This window comes from Watersipora subatra, chromosome 4 (assembly GCF_963576615.1).
Source record: "Watersipora subatra chromosome 4, tzWatSuba1.1, whole genome shotgun sequence".
In the NCBI taxonomy this organism is placed as follows: domain Eukaryota; kingdom Metazoa; phylum Bryozoa; class Gymnolaemata; order Cheilostomatida; family Watersiporidae; genus Watersipora; species Watersipora subatra.
In genome coordinates, this window is record NC_088711.1 from 34,958,788 (window position 1) to 34,985,177 (window position 26,390).

General features: G+C 35.6%; 2 protein-coding genes across 2 annotated transcripts; one reads left to right on the top strand and one right to left on the bottom strand.

The window, feature by feature from the left end:
• The first annotated feature begins 321 nt into the window (after nucleotides 1-321).
• Nucleotides 322-16,068, top strand: LOC137394953 (purine nucleoside phosphorylase-like). Its single transcript, XM_068081730.1, has 6 exons — nucleotides 322-421; nucleotides 5,824-6,008; nucleotides 9,213-9,316; nucleotides 11,400-11,575; nucleotides 13,132-13,322; nucleotides 15,273-16,068. Coding segments are annotated over exons 1-6 (864 nt in total). The 5' UTR covers nucleotides 322-419; the 3' UTR covers nucleotides 15,479-16,068.
• Nucleotides 16,069-17,204: 1,136 nt separating this feature from the next.
• Nucleotides 17,205-24,929, bottom strand: LOC137393633 (phosphopantothenate--cysteine ligase-like). The gene is made up of 3 exons (XM_068080271.1): nucleotides 24,831-24,929; nucleotides 18,996-19,805; nucleotides 17,205-18,070 (listed from the first exon to the last, which is right to left on the bottom strand). The coding sequence occupies exons 1-3, from the start codon at nucleotides 24,867-24,869 to the stop codon at nucleotides 17,930-17,932; spliced, it is 990 nt and encodes a 329-aa protein (XP_067936372.1). The 5' UTR covers nucleotides 24,870-24,929; the 3' UTR covers nucleotides 17,205-17,929.
• Between the last annotated feature and the right edge of the window lie 1,461 nt (nucleotides 24,930-26,390).

The window sequence follows — 26,390 nt, forward strand, 5'->3', positions numbered from 1 at the left end:
CATCAATATATTTTCGATATGATTGAGAAAGATAAGCTTTCATGAATATTATACATGTATTTATGTTATTATTGTAAAAGACATAGGCCTTGATGAGTATATTGTGCAATATGAACGAGGAATATGGCCTTTGCAAGTATGTAAATTGAGCAATGTAAAATAAAAAGCATAGACCCTTATGATTTTATTTATAACATCCTATTATTTATTGAAAAACATGAGCCCACGTAAAGCGTACATGTGGCCAAATGTGCAGTACATTATTTCTGAGTACGGAACATACCGTATCGGATTTAGTGAGCCAGGGCGAATCGTCAATTGCTTTAACGTCCATAATGCTCAGCCAGTAAAAATTTAAGTCCGGGTTGCGGAACATAAATATCTAAAAACGATCACGCCCACATAGAGTCTATGAAAAAATGTACGTATTAAGGTTTATTATTATCTTTTAAGTTTCTATTTACTGTTTTGCAAATAACCATTGCAAAATGCATATATTTTTGTTTATGGGTTCATAATTAAGCGGAAATGCTTCAAAACTGGGAGTGATTACTTGTTGCTACGACCGTTAGCGGTAGTTTAACATTGAACATTTCCTGAAGAACAAAACAACTGATACGCAAAGTCGTAGGTAGCATATGGAAATTGTACAATTATGTGTGTAAACAGCATCACGTGTGTAGCAAAGATAGTAAACGGAAGCGAAATGACCTGACTGCAAAGAGACATGACCGGCATGCTGAAGAAATTATTTAGCGCACTTTATTTTTTGTTTTGCTCTGTTTTTCGATTTGTTTCTTTTCTGCATATTCTGATCTAAAAAACAAATCGTCTGAACTGTGAGTTATTTCGGTTGATTTGGTTTGATCCTAACACCTCGTACATAGGCGTATCGGAATTGTAAAGTGTGGGAAGGTGCGTCGTGATATAAAAATCCATACCGGTGAAGAGACCGATAAGATTTTTGTAGTCATTAACTTTTATATTAGATGACTGTTTTTTTTACAGTAAATGTTGTAATTATTCTTGGTGTATTATTAGTAGTTAGTTATCTGTAGGTGCTTTGTAGGCTAGTGTGTCATCATTCGGTTAATCGTCATGATTCAGTTCATTCGGTTAATCGTCAGTTCGGTGTGCCATCTTAAAATGGCTAGCCAGGTATGAGGTCTTGCAAGAACGTTTTAGCCTTGGCTGTTACCAGTTATTCTCGTGTGCCTTTTGTCTTCAGATCATTACTGCTGTGAAAATTGTGATAGGATTGTTGTTGCTTGGTAACATTTGTTTCTAACCTTGGGAATTCCATAGAAGTCTTTAACCAACAATAATACAATACTGGTTGATTTAGTTCATGATTTATAAATTATTCTTTAATTTTACTGATGTGAATTTAGTCCAATCTTAAAATGAGGTTTGAATTTTGATTTTTAATTAAAAAACAGTAAAATTAGGGAATATCTACTAAAGCCATAGATTATATGTTAGGTTATCCTATTTTATGACCAAGCCTTCATTATTGGATTTGTAGGCTGTATTTGTAATAAAAACTGGCTAAGCCTATAATAACAGTGGAAAAAATGTGAAGCAAAACTAATTTAAAACAGCTCGAATTAGTTACACCCTGACTTCAGCGATGTTTCACCAATGATATAAACCCCCTTTTGGTTTTGCATAATTGGTTTCACTGACGAGGTAGTATCAACCTCTAGGTATAGAAAGTGGTTGAAATATGTTCAAGTCTAATCCTACATACTGTTGCAAGTTTAACCAGTAGTTCTCCATTTTAAGGATATTTTTTTCTCTGTTTGTCTTATGCATGAAGGGATGATGTCATGCATGCATAACTTGAGACAAACTGCACTGTAGTTTGTTTTTGGACACCCACGCTGTCTAGTATTAGGCAATATATTTTTTTTCTATATTTGAGCTATGCATAAATAGTTTAAGTATCAAACCAAACAGAACATATTCAAGAACATATATACATACACAGAACATACAATAGAAAAGAATGGTTTGGAAGTTGCAATATTAAGCCAATACATGTAAGAAATACCCAGGTTTTATGTCTACTAGCTTAAGAAGCAGTTATTGGAGTTGACACCAGTTTAATAATGAAAATGTAAATGAAAATATAAAATAAATAAACAAAAAACTTTCAATCTGACAAAGCACTTTTTGTCTTTAAAGTTTTTTTGATTGTCGTTATCCTGTGGGACATGATAACTAGATGGGTTGGATTCTTAACAGTTGACAAAACTACCGTGAAGCCTTTAATTTAACATCGGCTTCTATTTGAATGCCACCTATATTTGACTGCCGCTATAGAGAAAGGGTTGAAAAATGGAGCGCCATGGCAATCGATTAGCAGTTTTAGGGTACTTGTTTTTATCTAAAGCTATTGTAGTTAGTTTCCTTTACAGTGCTAGGTATTTGGTTAACAATTGCACAGACGTCATCCATCGCTGCAGTCATGGAACTCTACATTTACTCCTAATCTGTATTTAGAGATGTAATGATTAATTTCTCAACTCTCGGCATCTATATTGAGAACCTCAGTCTGCTGTTGTCTTAGATACCACTCTTGAAAAAATATTTGAAAAGTTAAATTAGAATGTTTAAAAGACAGGAAGCTTTTGTTTCTTTGAGGCAGCTGGAAAATTAACACTCAAAAGAAGCTGCAGTCAAACCTCGGTTTCGACCATAATTCATTCCAAAAGGCCGTTACAAAAGCAATTGCTTTGAAATCTGAACAGTTTGTTCCATTATCATTAATGCACATATATTTCATTCGTTTCAAGTTTAACAATCAACTTTTTTACAACACCTTTTTACTATTTCTCACCATAAACTGTAGACAGTGTCTACAGTTTCTTATTACATGTGTCTACTGGACACATGTAATAAGAGAGCAGGTAATATATAAAATACAGTGATTGTTTCATAATCAATCTATTACTAGACTAGACAAGGTTGGTAAATGTACTGTATCTGTAGCAACTCGTACCCCAGCCTCCTTCCCCCAGAGTCTTGTGTACTGTAAACTATAAATAAAAAGTTGTAGAAATAGACTGTAGTAATAGACTGTAGCAATAGACTGTAGAAATAGACTGTAGTAATAGACTGTAGCAATGGACTGTAGCAATAGACTGTAGAAATAGACTGTAGTAATAGACTGTAGCAATAGACTGTAGTAATAGACTGTAGAAATAGACTGTAGAAATAGACTGTAGCAATGGACTGTAGCAATAGACTGTAGAAATAGACTGTAGTAATAGACTGTAGCAATGGACTGTAGCAATAGACTGTAGAAATAGACTGTAGTAATAGACTGTAGCAATAGACTGTAGTAATAGACTGTAGAAATAGACTGTAGAAATAGACTGTAGCAATGGACTGTAGCAATAGACTGTAGAAATAGACTGTAGCAATAGACTGTAGCAATAGACTGTAGCAATAAACTGTAGAAATAGACTGTAGCAATAGACTGTAGAAATAGACTGTAGAAATAGACTGTAGCAATAGACTGTAGCAATAGACTGTGCGTCTTAAAATATACCTGTCATGAAAGCAGGCATAAACATTAATTTTGTATTTTTTATCTTTACCAATTTTCCTCGAGGAAGTGTCACACTGGACAAGTGAAGAGGGTTCGGAAACACACTATTCAGATCAGAAACATTTAAAAGCCGAGGCATGACTGAATGACAAAATAATCAATGCTCTTTTTTGGTAGTATAGTTATAAACACATAGTTATAAACATATAGCTATGAACATTTTTCATGAATCAGCAGCTATTGTTCGAAATCTAGGTTAGAATGTTCATAGTTGCCAGAAAATTTCCTAATCGTTCTTCATCATCATATTTTGATCTAAGAAGCTTCTTGTAATATTCATGACAGTTATGAACATATTTTATAAGTGCAATTAATTTAATTAAGCAGTCAAAAACATTTGACCTGTCATTCAGTATGCAGAGTTTGTTGTGGTCCCCGAGCTAAGGTGAAGGGAACCACGGTTACAATAATGTTTGCTACAAGTAGTTAGAAAGCAAGAGCTTCACCTAGATTATTATTATTCATCTATGTAACATGCAAAGACATAAATATGGAGTTGCGCAATAAATACCCTCGTGCATCATAATGCCTAGGAAAATCAACCAGTGAAACCGAGGTAACAAGGTTCCTACTCGCTTGATCTGCATTAGCTTGCTGGAAAGCAAATAAACCTATGATAGATTAAAATTCTCACTTTTCTCGGTTTCTTCTAGGTTTCACTAGGAACATCGCCTCTGAAAGTTAATAAAGATCTTTTCAGTATTTGTAAGAGAGAGTAATCGATACTTCCACCTAGTTCGTGTATGAGACATACACGAACCAGGTGGAAGTATCGATGTTCATTGAATAAGCCACATTTTGGCAACAGGAAACAAATAGGCGAACACACTTCTTTGGAAACTGACCGGTGAATTTGTGGTACAGAGCTCATATGCTGGTGTTAGATGCGTTTGGAATGAGTGCCAGTTATGATTACTAGTTACAGACTTATAACTAGTAATCATAGCTCCTGTATCAGGCGTTATATACTTTGTCTGTATGTTAAGAGCTGCAGTTGCCTGCCTTGATTGACCTCTGACCTCTGCCAGCTGATGAACAGGAGTGTCACTTGCTAGCAAAGAAATAAAATTTGTAAATTTATTGTTCTACTAACCAATTAAACAAAGTGCTTAGCCTTATTATTGTTGTAAATTTAGCTAGGAGTGAGCCTTCCATTTGGTGAGAATGTCTGGCTAATATCTAAGTAAATAGCTTATCGTTGGGTCCATGTAGTTAGCATATGACAAGCCACCGGAACGTGATGTTGATGATTTTATCTCGTGTACTTCAATTCCTTTTTACCAATAAATGTAAAGACACGAGTCAGTGCATACTTTCCTTTCTTTTGACTGAACTTGCTCCAAACATGCCACGAACATGCCACGCTATCATGTCATTACACTTGATTGCACATGAGGCCGCCAATGCTTTCATTTACCTGCGATGCCTAGCAGGCTACAAATCATCACCTCTCTGCTTGGTTGTATAGATGCTCTGTGGCACCATACTGTGCTACATTGGTCCCAAATTTCGTATAATCCAATGGGGAAGAAGTAAATTTCACCCTGACCAGCTGTAATGACTTTCATAATTTGAAAACTAACAGCATTATTAATAAACTCTGAGTGAAGCATAGGGAGGTTGGTAGTTAAATCTGATTTTACTTATTAATCTGGCTTATGCATTGTAGACTATTTCCATACTTGACTCCTGTGTATACTTGACTCCTGTGTATTCATACCACCACATGTATGTTCCTACACCGCCAATTATCAAGGTTCTGTTTAATCACTTTGCCATGGCTGTAGTTTTGCCATGGCTGTAGTTTTGCCATGGCTGTAGGCCCTATCCCTCCTCATCATACCAGCTTTCTTATTGTTTAGATAATTGCAGTCCACTCATTGTCAATAAATGGAAAGTACAAAAACCACTGCAAGGCTAGCTAGTTCTTCCTGTAGGACTGGCTAGTTCCTCCTGTAGGGCTAGCTGGTTCCTCCTGTAGGACTGACTGATTTCTCTTGTTTGACTGACTAGATCCTTCTGTGTAACATCTCTTCTGATAACTAAATTTCTTCACTTGAATTCTAACTAGTAGGAGTAATACCTACTAGGTATGCACAGAGCTGTGCTTTAGTTGACACAAACGGCATATGGTGGCCGCCTACTTACCTGTCATGATAATAAGATCAGGATGTTATAACTGGTATGAATATGGTGGTTGGCTACAGGTCACACACAGGCCACTACACTTACGCTGAAGTAGAAAAGATAGCTGAATATTTGCTAGAAAAAGCCCCAGGCAAATGGAAGATAGGAATTGTTTGTGGTACGGGACTGGGCAGCCTCGCAGACACACTGGAGAATGCCAACAGCTTTGATTATGAAGATATTCCCAATTTTCCAGTAAGCACAGGTGAGGGCCTTGCATCTCTTCATTTTAAAGGTTCACTTGCAATAAAATTCACATTACAGTTATTTGGTATCAAAAGATTCACCATGTCTTACTCTGTTGTGTTGTAGGTGCCAAATATGTGGAAATGTGATTACAAGTTCTTAAAAGCTCAAAAACGAAAAGCCGCCGTAGATTGGAATCTCTTTATTTCGAAGACGTAGTCATGAAATTTGGTGATTGTCTTGTCACGTGATGTTCTCACGTGAATTGAAAGGCCAATAAAAAGCTCAATATAAAACTTATCGTAGCACTAGTTTATGACAAACACTTCAGGTTTTACCGAAGACCCCGTATCAAATATAGATGCTCACTACTTTACAGTTTTGTTTCGGTTTGGTCTGATCGGCAAGTCGTAATCTGATCATGTGACCCAATACTTCGCAAATAATTTTTGCAGCACTTTTCGATTATCACAAGTGACCAACAGGCTCGTCATGATTATCAAACAATGATATGTACTCCTTCAAGCTAAGGCTAAAAAATTAAACGAATTTTTACGGTAAGTTATAAGATACCACTGCTAAAAGTGACAGCATTACGATGACGATAAAACAGACGCGTAAGAACAATAGACATGGTTTTATTGACTGCGTAAAGTATATTTGTGAAAATATTTCGACGAATGAGGTTGCATGAAGGTGTAAACAGAAACCATCTCTCACAACTACATCATATTTGAGCCGTTTTGGAAAGAGAATCCAAACTACGGCGGTCTCGTGTTGCTGCGATTTTCTGTTTGTTTTTGAACTTTTAAGAGCTTGTAATCATGTTTCCACATATTTTGCACCTACAGCACAACAGAGTAAGACATGGTGAATCTTTTCGTATCAAATAACTGTAATGTGAATTTTGTTGCAAGTCAACCTTTAAGCTAACTTTAGTCATGTGCATATGTGGGTAATTAGAATTTGTCTGCTCACAACAAAGGGTAACTATGTACAGTGGACCCGCCATAGAACATTAATTCGTTCCGGTTTTGGCATCGTAAGGCAAAAATGTCGTATAGAGTGGAATGGAAACCTATAGCAATTATTTAATGAAAAACGCCCCCTTGGTAAAAACATTAAAATTTTATATACGTACTGTTAGTAGGGCCTACTTGTTAAACATTAGTAACAAAATAATATATTAACCTTAATAACCATATAGTTAACTTATAGTTAACCTAGTAACTCTTGCTTCGTTGCAAAGGTAATCATTTTCTTCTTCCTTTAACGTCGTTATCAAACTTAGGACACATGGCTAATGAGTTAAAGTTATATATGTAGTTATATACATATAATGAATTAAAGTTTATAATAAATATATTAAACACTAAAATGCACAATAAATTTTTACTCTTGCTTGTTTTTTACTAATTTTCGTTTCACTCATGCAATATCAAGCATTTATGAAACACGAAACATGCTGAACTGACAAGGAGAGTGGGCATCGTATCTTTTTCAGGCACTGTGGGAAGGATTTCGGCAAATAGCATATCCGGCATCTTTGTGATTCTGATGTATTTAGCACACCGATCACCGAATTGGAATTTTCAAAGACATTTTTTCGATGTTGTGTGGCGAAAAAGGTGCCGTAACGAGGAGACAAAAAACATTGTGTTCTACGTTGTACGGCAAAGAAAACGTAAAACAGGGACATCGTAACCCGGGGTTGCACTGTAATGGCTTTATTGCTATGGCTGCCATTACATCATTTACACTTTGGCATCAATGTGTTCCATGTACGAAATATACTGTTTGTGTTACATTGAAGTTTCTCCGTACAGGTTTAGTTCATTCTGAGGTATGCTTCATATATCAAAACCTTTGTATGTTGAAGCCACCAATAATCTTATAAAAATACACTGAAATTTGTTTAATTTATTCTACTGCCTCAAACTGTTATATTTCCTTAAAATATAAATACTAATTAGTAATTAGTAATTACACATAGCATTAAAACAAATGTGTTGTATGAAGCTATCTAAAGGTGTAACAAACTTTGTACAAAAATAAATTGCAAGTAGAATAGCTAAAATAGTTAAGAAATATTCAATATAAGTTGGTTATTATTGCTGCCTTAAAATAAAGAGAGGTATACAAAAGTGTAGGCTCGAGGATGCACAGGTTCAGAGTAAGTGATCGTTTTAGACATACTCGATGTAACTTACTCTAACTTGAACTAGGTCAAGGTTAAACTAATTCACCTATTATTATTTTTAGTTTTATTTTAATTGTCACCAATCTCTTTAAACTTGTCTGTCAAACTGGTGTTTCAAAATACATAGAAAATTTTAGGAATTACTACAGGTATAGACTGAAACTTTTGATCAAATTTTGGTGTTATATGTTAAAAGTTTGTAGGCGGGAAAATTCAGATGCTAGAGCGCTTGTACATTTAAGTAAAGGCTTGGCCTCAGGAAACTTTTGTCAATTAGCCACTTAGAAACATTTCTCTATTCGTTAGCAAATGTTAACATTTTGCCCGTTTCTACATGTAACATCATCTGGTAGTAACAGATTATAATAGTTTCTTTTGTTTTAGTTTCTTGAAAAATTGACAAAAAATGCTGTTTATTGATGCGTTGGTGGCTGTGAGATGGCTTCACTATTATTAGTGTTGGCTAAAGTTGCTCATATACATCATAGAGGTAAAGTGTGGAGCTGGCAAAGATGTTCTGCTGTTTCTTAACACGCTTTCTGTACCTCAACCAATCTAGTTGACATCCGTATAACAAATATCCATACCAGAAAATACCATATTTTCTATTACTAGATTTTTTCAACCTCAGATTTTTTCTACATGTAAGTGCTTCAACGTCAAACCTTCCATTTACTGGTGTTGATCACAAATATGACCTATGAATGTGGGCTCTGTAATATAAAAGGGATTTATTCACTTGTTTGCACAAAAATAACAGGTTTGTCCATAAATTTACCTGTTGTCTAGTATATCATAAGTTTTGAATGCAGATAGATTTTAACAAAGACAGGGCTCTTTACAAGGGTCTGTAGATAACATTCACAAATGAAATACACTAAGTGCATAGAGGCTATGAGGAGTCGAGACCATTAGCCTGATCTCACTATATATGTTCACACTGTGTGCTATCTAGCCTTTTGAAGCCCGACAGATTAGTTACACGCAATTCATTCGTTGTAGTATCTTTTTGTATGGTTTTAGTTCCTGGCCATGCTGGGAAGCTGGTGTTTGGACATATTGGTGGCAAGTCTGTTGTATGCATGAAGGGGAGATTCCACATGTATGAAGGCTACCCTGCATCCACGGTAATAAGGCCTGCTGATATGAATGCAGTATGATCTCTCTTTTAGCTCCGGATAAGTTAAGGATGTATCTACATGCATTAGCTAGTAGTGTACTTGCAGATTGAAACATGGTTACCTTCTCTATTAGTATGGGCCAAACTCCTGTATCATAACTAGAAATTCCCCTGTCATACAGCCCACGACCAAAGTGATATTGGAAAAAAGAAATGGTACTGATGGTTGAGAAATGCAATATTAGCAGTCAAATGGCACTGCAGTGCAATAGGATAACTGCAATAGTAGCTGTAATGTACTGGGTGTGGGTGTTATTATATACAACAAACAGCAATAATGAAAGGAAAATATTATATGTTTATATCTCTCCCACTGCAATAGAAGAAATGCAATATTGGCCAATATTAGAAGTAAAATGTACTGATATTATTAGAATAACCAATATTATTAATATAGTAATACAGTAATAATAGAAAACCAATGCACAATTTTGTTTACATTTCAAAATGTCATAGCTAACAATATCAAAAAGTTGTGATATTTATATAGATTTTTAAAAATTCTATTTACCAAAACCATTTAGAAAAAATAATAACAGTAACATATTACCCATCATCGATGTTGTTAGTGTGACTATAACACTTTAATAGTCATCCAAACTTATAATTAAATACTGTAATAATCTCATAAGAATCGTTAGAAAAAAATATCATCATCATTTCCTTTACTTTCACTGCTTTGAACATCAGTACCAAAGTACTCAAAAGTTTCCAAAAGGTCAGTTACTTTGAAATCGGCAAAAAGAAACGATTTCTGTACTTCTGCGTTAATTACAGAAACCTTCGGCAATTCGACAATGCTATAGACTGGTGAAATGTGCACGTTATTTTTTCGTGAAATGTGCACGACTTAATGGTTCTATTCTCTGTCGCTCGGCATTTCGTTTGCTGGTCTTAATTTTTATAAAAGTAAGGCTTGGCCAGTTTTAATAACGATTTTCGGCCAAATTAATCTGTCTATTTATGTATAATCCGATCAGATGAGTAAGTTTTAAAAGACTGTCGACAATTTACAAAGACTTGGTAACATATTTAAATAGGCTTATATGTGTTTTGTATCGTTATTATACTTTAACGACTCTACAAAACGATGGTTAAATTTGTTGATGAGATTTCGAAATGGGTTTGCGATGTTGCTGATGAATAATTTTCGCAAGTTGTGTGCACGTGCATTTATCATAAAAACTTTCAAACGTTCGCTCCGCTCGTTTGGTCGTGGGAATATTTAATTATTTTTTTGTTAATATCATAAGTTGTAAGCTGCTTGAATTATCAAGTACTGTAAAACCTCTAATTAAATGCCATGGCGCTCCATTTTTCAATTTTTCAACCCTTTTCTCATAGTGGCGGTCAAATAGAGGTGGCGGTCAAATAGAGGTGGCGTTCAATTAGAGGCTTTACGGTAATTAGCTTGCAGTTTAATTTTAATGCTCCACTGCCTATAAAACAATTTCTTCAAGGTATTTATGCTGTAGGCTAACAATTTACCAAAAATGTTAAAGGTAAAATGTTGTAACATGTAAATGTAGATTATATCTTATTCTGTTACTTGTTCTTATTATAAAAGACTGCACTTCGTTACACTAAAAACACCAATACTTGCACCTGACCAACATCATCAGGTTTAGTACTCCGGCAGTGTGCCAATAAAGCACAGAGACCAAGAGATTAAGTATGTGCGCAATATTTCTAAACTCCTGGATTGAGAATGACTGATGCAGGTGGTAGTTTGCCTAGCGGGTGAAGTAGAGAGTGTTGTGGGATCGAATCCCGTAAGATGCTATCTTTTTCTACAATCTCTAACCTTGACCTCTAACCTAAACCGATAGACATAGCTCTTATTATAGTTAAGATTGTGATAAAAACCTCATGACAACTTTGGCTAACATGCGAATCAAAATGTTGTTTACCTGGAGTTAATTAGTCAGTCAAGACAAACCTATGGTACATGAAATGTGGAATCCTATCACTGCGGTTAGGCACTTTGATTAACTCAGTGGCAAGTTAAAGGATTGCTTGTTGTATTCCAGGTGACTTTACCAATCAGGGTGATGAAGCTGCTAGGTGTAGAGGTGCTGCTCGTGACTAATGCTGCCGGCGCTGTCAACAAAAGTTACAAAACAGGAGATCTGATGATGTTGAAAGATCATATATTCCTGCCTGGACTAGCTGGATCCAATCCATTGGTTGGCACGAATGATGAAAGGTAGCGGGTGACTACTTCTATTTTATTGTAGCCTCATTATTTGGTAATGTGTTTTAAATGAACTCTATCTTACGGGGTATTGACCAAATGGCTTAGGCAATATCTGTTAAATTTTCATATAACTGATAAAAAACACATTGAAGGCTTTTATATGCAAGCGCTTTTGGTTCTTTTCATAGAGAATTTTTAACTTGATCTGAAGTTTTGGAGTAGTTTTGTGTTATTTGCTTTGATCCAACTCTATTGCACGGTACAAAATCTAGTGAAGCGGACAATGGTGGATGTTAGATAATGTTTAGATTAGATATTTGAGCTTGCTTGTTGTGAGTCTAGATACAAACGTATAGCAAGATTAAATGGTTAACCAGCAATATGCCAACTTACAGTTAATCTGGATTAGTCTTAATCCTTTGGATTAGACAATAGTGCTTGCAAGTTAGCATTTCTCCGTAAAACAAGTCTCAGAATGGATGAGCAGTCTGCTTTTGGTGACAATAGAAATGGTAATGATAAAATGGTACGGTAGTCATCCAAACATAATTAAATATTGTAATAATCTCATAAGAATCGTTAGAAAAAAATATTATCGTCATTTCCTTTATTTTCACTGCTTTGGACATCAGTTAGAATACCAAAGTACTCAAAAGTTTCCAAAATGTCAGTTACTTTGAAATTAGCAAAAAAGAAACGATTTCTGTACTTCTACGTTAATTACAGAAACCTTCGGCAATTCGACAATGCTATAGACTGGTGAAATGTGCACGTTATTTTTTCGTGAAATGCGCACGACTTAATGGTTCTATTCTCTGTCGCTCGGCGTTTCGGTTGCCGGTCTTAATTTTGATAAAAGTAAGGCTTCGCCAGTTTTAATAAAGATTTTTGGCCGAATTAATCTGTTTGTAATGGGTTAGTTTTAAGATATTACCTTTCAAAGACTTACTAACATATTTAAATAGGTTTATATGTGTTTTGTATCGTTATTATACTTTAACGACTCTCCAAAAAAATGGTTAAATTTGTTGATAAGATTTCGATGCAAGGGTTTGCGACGTTGTTGATGAATAATTTTCGCAAGTTGTGTGCACATGTATTTATCATAAAAACTCTCAAACTTCGCTCCGCTCGTTTGGTCGTGGAATATAATTATAATAATTTAAGGTTATCCTGTAAAGGAAATAGTGACATTGTTACAGTAATAATAATGCAAGTCTGTTTCTCTTAGAGGTGTAAGGATAGTGAGGAAGGTTTTGGACAAGAAGGGATAAGTTAGAAATGCACTCAGTCTTATTTGGAGGATGTGCGTAAATGTGATGATAATAATGATGGTAAATAATGGCAAAGGTATTAATAATCTATCATATAATCATAATAACTGTGATGTTATATTTTAGAGATGGTGTGACTACAGCGTGAAAGGTTGTCAGTAGCCATATCTTAATAAACTGACAAGCCAGCATCTTACCAGCTGCCAATATAACTGTTATGAGCACACGACTCCTAATACCTGATTGCATAAGGTGACTCATGTTTCTATAAAGGAAAATTGTTCATTACAGATTCGGTCCGAGGTTCCCTGCTTCTTCAGTTATATATCAACCAAGCTTCAGAAAACTGGCCCGACAGGCAGCCACTGAGCTAGGGCTAGAGAAGTACCTGCATGAAGGTGTCTATGGTATGAACGGAGGGCCTTCGTTTGAAAGCATAGCCGAGTGCGGACTGTTTCTCAAATTGGGAGCTGATGTGCTAGGTAAACAGTTGCTGTTTTAATAACTCTGAAAATTTGGTACAGTGGAACCTCGGTTCACAACCATAATCCATTCCAGAAGGTCGTTCGAAAACTGAGATGTTTGATATCCGAAACAATTATTCCTATTAGAATTAATGTATGTAAGTTTTAATCCCTTCCAAGCCGAGAAAACAACTTCGGTAAAGTATTTTTTAAACATTTAACACTATAAACTGGACTGTATACTACATACTATAAATAAAAACGGGTAGATACAGATCATGTTTATTTTTAATAAAAGATTTTCTATTTGATGATGAAACAAAAAGTAACCATTTCGTATGCTTTGCTCTTAAAACATCGAAAACATTAAAGGTGAAAATACAATAACAAAAATTGCACAAATTAATAATAATAATCATAATAATAATAATTAATAATAATAATCGATAATGAAACAGCAAAGAATACAACAGATCAGTTACATCAAAAATAGCGTGAAAAGGAAAATATAAAAAGCAATGGCACGTTTACTTCACCTATTTGAAGGAGAATCCTCTTAATACAATTTAGGGTAACTCGACTGGAGGAGTTGTCTCTCCAGCAAATTTTTTCGGGAGATGGTTCCTTCCTTTTTGTAAAAAATTTATGAAGCGTAACTTGCTTCCTCCTTTGTTAACGAATGTTTCCATGCTGTTTCCGGAGCTGTTCCGAAAGTTTAATTCTAATGCGCATGCTCCAGTTTGGTCGAGAACCGAATTTATGTTCGAGAGTTGAGACGAACAAATCTCCATTTTTCTGGTCGAAACCTGAATTGGTCGAGAACCGAAGCGTTCGAGAACTGAGGTTCCACTGTATCTCTTTTGTTTACACTACTGCTTGGTGGACAGAAAATGATGAACACATATAGACTCTATGTCCACATACTTTTGAATTCATACGGCTAAGATCACTTGGAATGTGAGCGAGATGGCAAGATGCCAGCCAAAATAGTTTGACGTTGTTTTTAGAGCTTATAAAAGCCTGGTTTTTGTATCGGCTGCAAAACGCGCTCGTGCAGCAAAACACTTGCGGCGCTAGGCTCGGCGGCTTATGTTCACTTAAAGCTAAATCGCTGATGATTGCATAAAAATGGCCACTCCCCATGCTGTTTCGAAATGCGCTGACCTTCAACTGTACAGCGCATTTCAGGAAAGTTTCGCCTGCGACTCCTTGCGAAAGTTGAACAGCGTTGAACTTCTGCGCTGACCACCTAGAGGCAACTACGGGCGGTACTCGACGCGTAGGTTCTTATTTCACCGCAGATAGCCCTGCGATTCTGCCACCGGTGTTTGCGGTGTACATATATGGGAACCAGGCTTAAGCAAGAAAGCGTGTCATTATTAGTATATAATGCACTCTATCATAACTATGTAGTGCTATAGAGTTATTGAGCATGGCTGACCCATTCAACATTGTTAGCTTTTTAACAGTTTATTTCTTACGTCTGAAGTATAATATCCTTGCTACAGACCTGTTAACTATTCACTGCCAATACTCTCTGATGTATTTTAACTGACTGGTCATATTGCAATAAACCTGTTTACATCTAGTTTTACGTATGATATTATTTGCCAGTAGTTTAAACACTTGGTATACTATGAAAGGTTGATGTCGAAACTGTTCCATACATGTACATTGGTCTATTCAAGGTAGTGGTACGTAACCAAAAACCTTTCTTACAACTTCAAAATGAAAACCCTAAATGATCAGATAAAACTTTGTTTTCAAAGAAGTACTACATGACGTTGACCTTGAACCTTTGTAGCGAAAGAATAGAGTAACTAATAACTCCAGAGTAGGTGACACTTGTCTAGAGGTTAAACTTCAGATTATGAATGGAGAAGATGCTAGTTTGTAGGCTAAAGTCTTGAGTAGAAGTTGACTCTTTATTGTGTCACACTGGGTTATACATATCAACTTGCGCTGCAGGAATGTCTACATGCCCTGAGACAGTCGTTGCCTCCCACTGTGGCATACAGGTCTTTGGAATGTCTCTCGTAACGAATGAGTGCGTAGTTGATTATGAAAGTGAGAAGTCGGCCAATCACGCGGAAGTGTTGGAGGCTGGTGACGCGAGGTCTAAAGATGTACAGAATTTTATCATAAAGCTTGTTGGACTTCTACCCGTCAGTTAGACTTTGGCTTCGTGTTCATCAAACCGCTTTCATTTCTAGTTTGAATTTTGTTGATTTTCTTAGATTTAATAAGTTACATGAGTTTGTCGCGAAGATTTTGAGATTTCATCTAATGTATCTTCCATTAAATTAAAAGCAACGCTTGATGATGATATCTTGACTGATGGTTGGTTCTCACGCTACATACATTATTATAATTTGTTTGCAACAATATTTGACATGATTTGCTGATTTCAACAGAAACTCTTTGTTATAATGAATATGGTTGTGGTGTGTAGTATATTATTAGTTATACTGTGATTTAAATTTACCATGTACTCTTAGAGCATTGTTCATCAATTTGTCATATTTTTTCAAATATGCATTTGATTATGTTTTGATTTTAGTTTTTTATTTTGTTATAGCTCACTATGTCAAGCTTTTATTTGATGCTATTTTATCATATTGTAGCTAAACTGTACTTGCACTGCTCAACCCTGTGTTACTTCTATGCATATCATAAGATAGGTTATTACTACTATGTAATAACACATATTTTACTTTTTTTTTAACCCGAGAGTGTGAATAAATATATCAGCATCAGGAATTGAGCTTGGCTTCATGGCGCTGCTTATGGTAGCAACATGCTGCACTTTTGCTAATTTGTCCACACTTCCAGTTGTTCTCATAGTTTCACCTGCTTTTCCTGTTCTTTTAAACACTGATGACGTTGATTTGCATGCCATTACATGTTTAGGTATTTTTAACATTGCCGGTAAGCTGTTGATGAGGTTGCATGAGTTGAGATGAAGATGCTTATAAGATATCACTGGTACTATCTTAGTGCGTGCTGAAGATCTATTCCACCGATACTCCAGTTTATTACACATCTCTAAAGTTTTACCTGTTTATGTTTTACACTTCATTGCTAGATTACTACAATTCATTATTTCACTTGGCTCATTACTAGTCATAAAGCGTAAAATTCCAAAATTTCCTGTAGAATTTAGTCAGTCCTAGCTAAGGCAGCACATGCGTGTACATATGTTGATGAGCATAACCATCAAGTGTGAAAATAAGAATTGATTTCTCTTTGGGAAAGTGCCGATAACTCCAGAATTTTCTCAGTTTGCCAGCATTCACATACTGTACTAGTTTGAAAGCCAATTCATGTTTTTACTTCAAAACACGAAGTCATGATAAAGAGCTAACATAATTGAAGATTATCTTCAAATTATATTAAAGCTAAAAATTCACAAAAAAATGAATGAACTTTGGGGAATTATTATGGATGCTCTCTTTTGACGTTAACACAAGTTACATGTAGATGGCAATACCATGTACCTTTCATTATATATTTTTGTGGCACCATATGTAAAAAAATTGTATCAAAATGACTGGACTGTATAATAAATTGTATATATTAAATATATCATTATTATTTAATATTTTATATATAATTATATATATATACGTACCTAGAGATATATACTTTTATAGGGCAGTTCACAATCATTTGTTGAAGAAAAACTTTTTGTTGCATATAGTGCCACAAAAAATATATATGTATATATAGATGCTTCCTATCACTAAGCAATTGGTAAATATTCTTTTACAAAGCAACAGTCGATTTTCCAAGCGAACATAAAACAGCTATATGGTTGTCCAGGTTGATTTTCCAAGGCAATCAGTGGACAGTTTAAAATGAAGTATCTGCTCTAAATAGCAATAGGCAGGCAACTTGTCTAATGTGACTAAATGTATTTATAAACTGAGAAGATCATTAAAAAATCAAAGACTGAACAATATAGGGTTGAATTTGAATAGCGTTGAATGAGTAACTACTACTAGACTGTTATAACAAGACACCTCAAAAGGTTTGTCAGTAAAAATCAAAAGAATCAGTTTTCTGCACTGCCTTGTACGTATGTTTGACTGAATCACCTAGTAGGCTACACAGACTGAAAGGCATACTCATTGGGACCAATCTCTGTGTGTGAAAACCTTTGCTAATATTCAACCCAAATAATATGGGAAGAAATCAACCATAGGGATGCACACCAAAGGAACTTTGTTTTTTTGGGTTTGTGTTGTGGTGGGGGACCTCTAGAGGCTTACAAATCTGTAAAGGCAGTAAACGTGTACAGCACAAACATATGCTTGTCGCTGTAAATACTACTGACTAACGTATAATGAATCTAATAAAAATCATATACCCTACTAGTTACATCGTCACAGAATAAATAATCATAGCAACATTCGGTTTGATTATGGGTAAATTTCAAAAAATTTGCAAGGTTAAAGTTGTGAATGATAGTAATTTTATGAAACAGTGAATTTACTGTAGATAAAAGATGAACTGCAGAACAAAGAAGTGAAACATTCTATTTTTGTTGTCATATGGCCAGCTGTCAAAATAAATGAAAGTAAAATGTAAGCTGGGCTCTAGAGAATCCTATGGCGTCCGTTTGTTTAGCTGACGCTGTTTGTCAAATACAGACGATGTTTAGCTGTGACTGCTTCGACGATATAGTGTTCAATCTCCTTGTCACCTGATGGCTTGACTTGTATTTGCTCTGGTGTTTCTACATCTTGCTCCACCAGCCAAACAACCTGCGTGTGACATTAGAGGGTACAACATTCAACAATAAATGATTTCAATGACCTCTAACTTCAAGATTCATCGGAACAGTTCTAAAATGAGTATCTACAAGAGTGCAACTTTTTTGGTTATATGACCATCAACGAAACTGTGCAAAGTTATGTACAGAAGATATGAATAGAAATGAAAAAGGTGTATGCGCTAAACTCTGTGCTAGTCTGTGTATTCAACAAGTTTCAAGGGTGCTAATAGAGTATTATTATTCAATATAGCAATTAAATCACAAAATGGTCAGAGAGTTCTTGTGAATTAGCCCAAGTTCCTAAGTTGACTAAGTTCCTGTGACCATAAGCACAATTATTGTAGAATTCTCAATCCTATCATCTGTACAAATTTATAGATGAATATTAATGATGTGTAGATTTATTTATGACAGGCGTATCACAGCCATATTATATGCCAACTGTACATAACCAAGTTCATGTCAAGACACTATATGTTTAACAATTACACAGACTCTACTTGCATGCTATCTAACTCGCTATGGCTCATGTATTGATTTACAAGAATTCCAATGGTAGCATTAGGAGTAGCGCTTATGGAAGAGTAAATACTCAAGTACTAGACTTAACATAATAAGCAAGGGCATAGAAGTGTGTCATTTCACAAGTACTATGTTTCTTATACAAGAGCTTAGAATATGGATAAAAATCAGGTTTTAGAGTCATTAAAACAGGTGCGATGTAACTGTAGTTGTTGTAGTCCGAGTGACTAGGGTTGTCAGAAAATGAGACCATCTAAGAGCCAGTCCAGGATAAGTGACCATAAAATATTACATGTATAAAGTAACTACTTGAGGCATAATTCAGAAAAAATCTTCAATGCAGCAGATGGCAAGGAGTCAAGTGAAGTCATGTAAATAACAGGAAAACTCACCTGACTCTTGGTGTCCAGGCAATTTCCTATAACTAGCTTATGGTTATATGTAGCTAATGCTTTCCTAGCCTTGGGTACAAGGATATCTATATTGGTCTCGAGTTTGAAGGAGATTACATACGCCTCAGGTACCCAGTGCTGAACTAATGGGGCTAACATTTTGGGTACGAGGTGAAGAGTCAGACTTAGGGGCCCATCGGATGATTGTATTTTATGCTCAGGAAGGTCGTCTAGTGGAATGTAGAAATCGGAGACGGCAGCAGCTAGATACAACAAAGCTTGTTGTCCTAATGGTTTCATTGCTTGGCAACAAGCTCTCAACAACATGATGTAGTCAATAACGCTCACAAACTCACAAAAGTGGAGCAATTTATTCGTTATAAAAGAGTTTCTGAACCGCATATTCTCTTCGTACGAGTCTTTGTAGTCTTTCTTTACAATAAGCTCTCCTGATGCTGCCAGCTCGCAGAGTTCCAGTGGCGATATCTTGCTGAAAAGTCGATCAAATGGTTTTAGAGATTGACGTCGATGTAGGAAGATGACAGCATATCCTTTTTTGAGGAAGTATTCAGCCGATGAGGATCCCCGGTTACCAGAACTGAAGTTATCTACATACCGCACTGTCCGACTTTCTAAAGGAACAGTTGTACCACCAGAAGTTACTAGTGCTACAGAAACTTGTTTTTTCCGACAATTTTGTATAAATGCAAGAATCTTTTCCAATCTGTCGGCATATTCCGATGGTATGTTTTGTACAGTAAGTTGCGGCAATGCAGCAATACCTTCGACATCCATTGGAATATATTCTTGCTACAAAACAATTGAAAACTAATCCTGATACACTTGAAGTATCATAGCTGTGTTCATTGCGTACCTACTAACCTTCGTAACGCAATAGATTATAAATATCACTAAAACAATTGTCAATGTACAATAATAGTTTGCTAATAATCCTTAGCTCTACACCATATTAATATTAACTCCTTTAATGTAAAGCAAACAGAACATTTAATAAAAATCCATCACCAAAATGCCCCAACCTACAATCAACATGTTACTAAAGAATTACTGTAAGAGTCTTACTGCTGCTCTCTCTCACTACATTTTATCACTCCTAATAGTTGATTGAACCCGATGCTTTTCATATCGCCAAGTTAATGGCTTATTACCTCTTGGCTAAAATTACATACAGTAAATTAAATATCATTTTACATTTAAAACAATGCCAAATTTTGGCTCATCAAGGTTACTAGTTCTAGAAAGAATGCTATGGGTGACCACACAAGGTTGTCAACTAGCCAGAATTTTTTAACATTCCGAGCATAGATAGTTTGCATTGATATTGAATGAATTAGTTTGCTTATGTTTGAAGCTACATACCTGATATCTCTACCAAAAGTGTGCATTATTCTCAAAATGGCAATTAGACAGGCTGCAAATAAACAATCTAGTCAACAGTTATGACACAAGCTGAATTTGGGTTCTTTGTCTTTCTAAATCACATTTGTTGTTTGGAATTCATCAATCCTTACTCAGCCTCACGCACATAGCTCTGTTAATCAGTCTGTAAGGTGTGTAAATACCTGAATGTGTGTAGGTACATGTATCTGTGTGTATGTGTGTGTGTATGATGTATTGCAAGGTTCAAGCATGGTAAGTGACTTTTTAGCTAATCGTGCAAGCAGTATATCCACCCTATGAAATGGTAGATGCCAATGCTTGTGTTTTACGAGCATAAAACCGATAAAAATCTAAAGAGTTTTAGCCATATTATTATTCACAAATAGTATGATATATGTATGAATGTATATATGAATATGAAACACTACACGAATTTCCTGAACAATTAAAAAAATTTCAAGAGGTATAGTATGTATTATGTTAGAATTATTCTTGCAGAAATAAACCACTGTAATTATTGGGTACAACTGCTCAGATTGTTTAAAACCACTTCAAGTTCAACTAGGTCTCGTAAGCCTACATTGAGGTGATCATTATCATGTGATCATTATCATGTGATCACTTAAAAATCTGTAAATGATGATTTTTCTCTATAGATGAAAGAAATCACTTGAAAAAGAGCTAAGCGATATTTTTACATCCTAGTCTAACCAATGGAGGCACTTTAGGACTTATGTAATTCTGAAATGGCTGATTAATGTGAATAACCTTTGGAGATCTTTGTAACCCTTAAAAATGCTTATACAATTTGTTACAGTAAGTTTAATATTATTTGGCTAGCAATCTTCAATCGATGAATATGAAAAATAGCGTGTGGTGGCAGTCTTACTGTAAAGGAGTGTAAAGTAAATGGGATTGATTAATTGAAACCGCTGGAGAGTATAAAATGTCAAATTTGAGAATTGTCACAAAGAAGTTCGCTTATGAGAATTAGATTGCCATTGGCTGGTTTCACGTATGACTTGATGAGGATAATTTTGATCATAAAGTACATAAGGCTAGGTATTTGCAAGAATTTAAAGATTGCCAATTAATGATGAACAGCTATTGCAAAGTTTCCTGCTAGCCCTGAATTCAGTCGATTTCAAGTTGATGACAGAAAAAGGTGATGGCCTGGACTCACTCAAGAATGATTAGGTGACATCTGCATGTCGGTGTTGATTCCCAAATAATGACCAACTAAATGCTTGAGAGGCTGTTCTGCACTGAAATGGCAAGCAGTGATAGTGGTCATGAAGCAGGAAAGAATTTAATCATTGGAAAGACAAATGTTTTGCGCTGGTGTAAAAATGAAAGTAACTATTTACATGAGGAGCCTTACGCTGATTAAATATAAAAAACTCTGTGATGAACTGCATATATATTTACATGTGTATATATGAGCCATTTAAAAGGCACAAAACCTTGAGATCTAGTCTATCTACCACTGACTAATACTGCTATCATTGCGTCAGATATGCATTGTATAACAGCTATCTACCAATATCGTCATTGCATTTATTTCATAATTCGCCTGGAACTTTTTAATATGATGGAGATTATATCCATGCTTTATTAACTATATGAAGTTCAAAATTTGTTATCATTAAACCTGCCTGATCATTGTAGTTGGGTCATACTGCCGCATAACCTACACAAAACCACACCGCCTAAACAAACTTTTATCATAGTTTCTTTTGAAAAGCTCAAGACTTATTATGCCATAGAGCTAAAAATAGAAGATTTCAAAGAAATGCACATTTATACAACTGGTGCGATGGATAATAAAATTCAACAATTAAGTTTTCAAATACAATGGTACGTTATATTCCATAGCATTTTTATAGAGCTGCATGCAAATATTTAAGTAGTTTCTGGCTTTAGCTGGACTGGAGTCGCTCTCTTGACAAGAAGAAAATGGTATCCAGCGGGCAAGAACAGGTCGAACACATGCTAGCATTTCTATACTTTCGCAGTGGCTGGTTGATGAATAGGTTTGCTTATTCCTCGCCCTCTAGATGGTGCATCACAGTAATAGCGCAGTGCTTTTACAGATATTGTTTTTGGTTTTGTAAGGGTGTCTAGTTAACGCTCCCATTTGTGTGGGGGTTGACGGTTTAATCGCCGTCAGCTTGACCCATGTACTGCTGGTACCGGACTACGTGTATGACCGGTAGCAGGTTCATATAGCCTGACCATGTTATATATAAGCTGTTTTCATGAAACTATTAGAGAGGTGCCGCTGTAAGTCATTTTATAGCCTCGTATAGCCAACCGCCATTGTCTGTGATCAAAGGTTATTTTAGTATTACATGCCCTTTATTACAGTAGCAATTATTGCAGTTGAAATCAAACCATCTCTGTTAATATTATCAAGAGCAAAACCAATTTTTTGCTTTGTCATAAATTACTAAAGCTTTATCTATTAGCAAAATTCACCACCTGTAAGATAACTGATATATCTAAACCGGATTTCTCCTAATTTATCATAAGATCTCAATTGTGCTTGCTGTACACCTAAAAAAAATTTGCAAACGCTATTCTAGCAAGCAAACTCCATAAAATGAGTGATGGTCCTGAAAAGGGCCATGGGAAACAACTCCATGAGCATTCATTTCCAATGGATTAATGAAAAGACGAGGCGACCGAGCCTCTATATTAGAGTTGCCCCGATTTTGGTATCGGAATCGGTATCGGTGCCGATATGAGTGTCAAGTATCTGAATCGGTATCGGCCGATCTTTTCTTAAAAAATCTGAACCTTCCGATACTTTTTACAGATCAACCATTTAGCAGAAAACTGTATTTTAGCCTGCTATACTAATAAAAAATCATCAGCTGTAAGCTTCTTACTTTTACTTAATGAATTTCAGGCCTGCCGCACAATTTATTTCATGTCTATAGCCTGATCAACACAGCGAAGGAAACTTTTTAGCCAGAACGTAAACAAAAAGTGTGGTATTTCCCAATTACAGCGATAGGATTTATTGCAGGCAATCACGAACAAGATAACAAAAATGGGAGACAAGAACGCAGTGTAATATTTCTATTTACTAGCATTACGAAAGTAATTTAAACAGTCGACGCATAAAGTTATCTATCACTCTCTTGATCCTGACGATACAATGGATCGTTTGTATTGTACAAAAAACGGTAACCCCAGTGGCGTATCGGTATGTAGCCTGTCCTCCAACATCTGTTGCAAGGGAATCCCCCTTCAGTACGCTCGGCTACACTGATAATGATGGAAGAAAAGAGACGTCTTACTGAGATAATTGAATCACTAACGGTTTTTAAAAGAAACATTGATTTGCTCTAAACTTGTACAGGCACAGCAGTTCATCCAACAATAGAAGAGGGACTTCGTTATCACAGATAGAACTGTACCACTAACAGTAATTACCTTTATTTACAAATTACAAGAAACATGGACTGTTTTGTTACTACATGCACGGTATGTCAGTATGTGAATATGTATATATTTTTTTCCATAAATGCAAACAAATAAATACAATAATATTCATGTTTTCTTTGCATTATGTTTGTATTTGCATAATAAAATGAGCTACTATCTATGCAACACAAAAGATCTGAATCGGTATCTGAATCGGATTATTTTTCAATTAGGATCGGTATATCGGATCGGTATCTGAATCGGCTGGTGAATTTAGAATCGGGGCATCTCTACTCTATATATATACGAAGGACTTATTGGAACGAAGTTGACACAAAGCAGATGAAAGATGTCATTTGCCAAAATTTAGACCTTTTTACGCGATCGACAATCTCTAACGATTTCATTCATAATGTTCGGATGCTAGTGAAATTTATTTAGTTTTATGGTTGCATGTTGGGATAGTCTAAGTATGTGTTCCAATTAGTTACTAGTTGTTTAAATTCTTCCAAGCAATATTATGTTTTGTTTATACTTTTTCTCGCGACAAGATTGTGTACTTATTACTTTTCATCCTTAGCCCATGTTATTCTATTACGTGAGAGTACTGTTCACAACATATCGTATGTACTTTTTCACGAGCTTTTTATTAGCGCTTAGTTTTTTGCATCAAAATGGTTAGTTGCACCGTAATAATTTTTTACTGTTTCGTATGTGAAAATTTTGCAAAGCTAGCGGATAGCAAAGTAACGCGATTGGTCAGTTTGAACAGTAACTGTTAATTTTTAGGCCATCCGCTTATGTAATATAAATACTGCTGCATTTTGTTAGGCAGGTCAGCTTGTGTCTTGCTCCTTTGGGAAATACATGGATATATTACTTCAATAAAATTGTTTATTCATTGGAGAAATGTTATAACTTTCTGATCATCAGTTAAATAACTGACAGCAAGCATGGAGAAGGTTACAATGATGATTTAAACTGAAAATTTATTATTCTTACAGAGTTTAGTCTCCTCCTGTAGGTTTCAGCAAGTTGCATTTTAGAAACCGTTGGGTTCAGCGCACTCTGTTGGTTTCAGCAGAGCACAGTGAGTTGTTTGTGAGGTTTCAGCTCTCTCCTGTTGGTTTCAGCAGGTTGTATTGCAAGAAGCATTAGGTTCAGCCCACCATGTTAGTTTCAACAAAGCACAAATCAACGGAGTTTGCGAATAATAACCGAAGAGTTATTATTCTTACAGCGTTTAGTCCACTCCTGTTAGTTTCAGCAAGGTGCATCTTAGAAAGCGTTGGATTCAGCGCACTCTGTTGGTTTCAGCAGAGCACAGTGAGTTGGTTTCAGCTCCCTCCTGTTGGTTTCATCAGATTGTATAGCAGGAAGCATTAGGTTCAGTGCACTCTGTTGGTTTCAGCAAAGCACAAGTGAGTTGGTTTCAGCAAAGCACAAGTGAGTTGGTTTCAGCAAAGCACAAGTGAGTTGGTTTCAGCTCTCTCCTGGTGATTTCAGCAGATTGTATGACAGGAAAAGTTTGGCATAACACACTGTGTTTGTTTCAGCAGATCACATATGCGTTGGTTTCAGCAGAGCACAAGTGAGTTGATTTTAGCAGGTTGTATTGCGAGAACCGTTAGGTCAAGCACACTCGGTTGATTTCAGCCAAGTACAAGTGAGTCAGCCTCATGACCGTATCATAGATAAGCCAAACGTAAGAGTCGTCTCCAGGCCCTTCCACCAAGTTTTTTCATGCTCTTCAACTAATAGCCTAATACACACGTTATAACTTAATTTTTGGTACACCACAAAAAATTTATAAACCCTTTTTATCCTAGTTTAAAAAAATTAGGTTAACCTAACAGAATGTAGTTTTGTAGCAGAACACCTATCTTGCTGCACGCGTCTCAAACTTGCCATAAATATTTAATATTGTAAGCTACAATTTGTGCTATCATATCTTTTAATAAACCACTCATCATTGTTGAAACTGTTTTTAGTTAAGCCAACAACATATCTTTCTACTATAAAACCAAAAGCAATGTTGAATCACAGACTCAAGTCTTCAGAATGATTTTAAAATTAATCATGACTTGCGCTCGCAGATCAACTTGAACCGGTTCATATTCAAACTATTGTAACGAGGTACTCTGCAAAGGTCTCCCATTTCATACTAACTCAGGTTACGTAGTGGCCGCTCCAATTTTAGTTTTTCACGTTTCTCTATGCTGGCCATGTGATATTTTATATCAGCTATCCCACATTAATAGTGTTAGGTTTGGGTGAATTGCTTTCATGTTGCTAAGAAATTAAGTTGCTAGCATAATGCGACGTTGCGTATTTCACAGTATTTTGGATGTTGATATTACTGTCAGCTCCTGCAGGTTGAACAAAAAATATACATGTATATAGTAATTTTTCGTTTATTGACATAAATTTCAAGCCAAGTAGTCTTTAGTTGAAACAATTTAAATTGTTCTACTCTGTGTGAATTTTCATGCTCTAATAATGTTTTCTCGTACATAGCTAACTGGCAAGAGACGCAAGCTTTTGAATGGCGCAAGTTTTTGA

Excerpts from the sequence above, each read along its gene's own strand:
- LOC137394953 (XM_068081730.1), top strand. Across the intron at positions 9,317-11,399 it reads AAGGCTACCCTGCATCCACG|GTGACTTTACCAATCAGGGT; the intron begins GTAATAAGGCCT and ends GTTGTATTCCAG. Across the intron at positions 13,323-15,272 it reads ATTGGGAGCTGATGTGCTAG|GAATGTCTACATGCCCTGAG; the intron begins GTAAACAGTTGC and ends CTTGCGCTGCAG.
- LOC137393633 (XM_068080271.1), bottom strand. The coding sequence starts at position 24,869 with ATGCAACTTGCTGAAACCTACAGGAGGAGACTAAACTCT. Across the intron at positions 19,806-24,830 it reads ACAGGAGGAGACTAAACTCT|CAAGAATATATTCCAATGGA; the intron begins GTAAGAATAATA and ends ATTGTTTTGTAG. Across the intron at positions 18,071-18,995 it reads GCCTGGACACCAAGAGTCAG|GTTGTTTGGCTGGTGGAGCA; the intron begins GTGAGTTTTCCT and ends TGTCACACGCAG.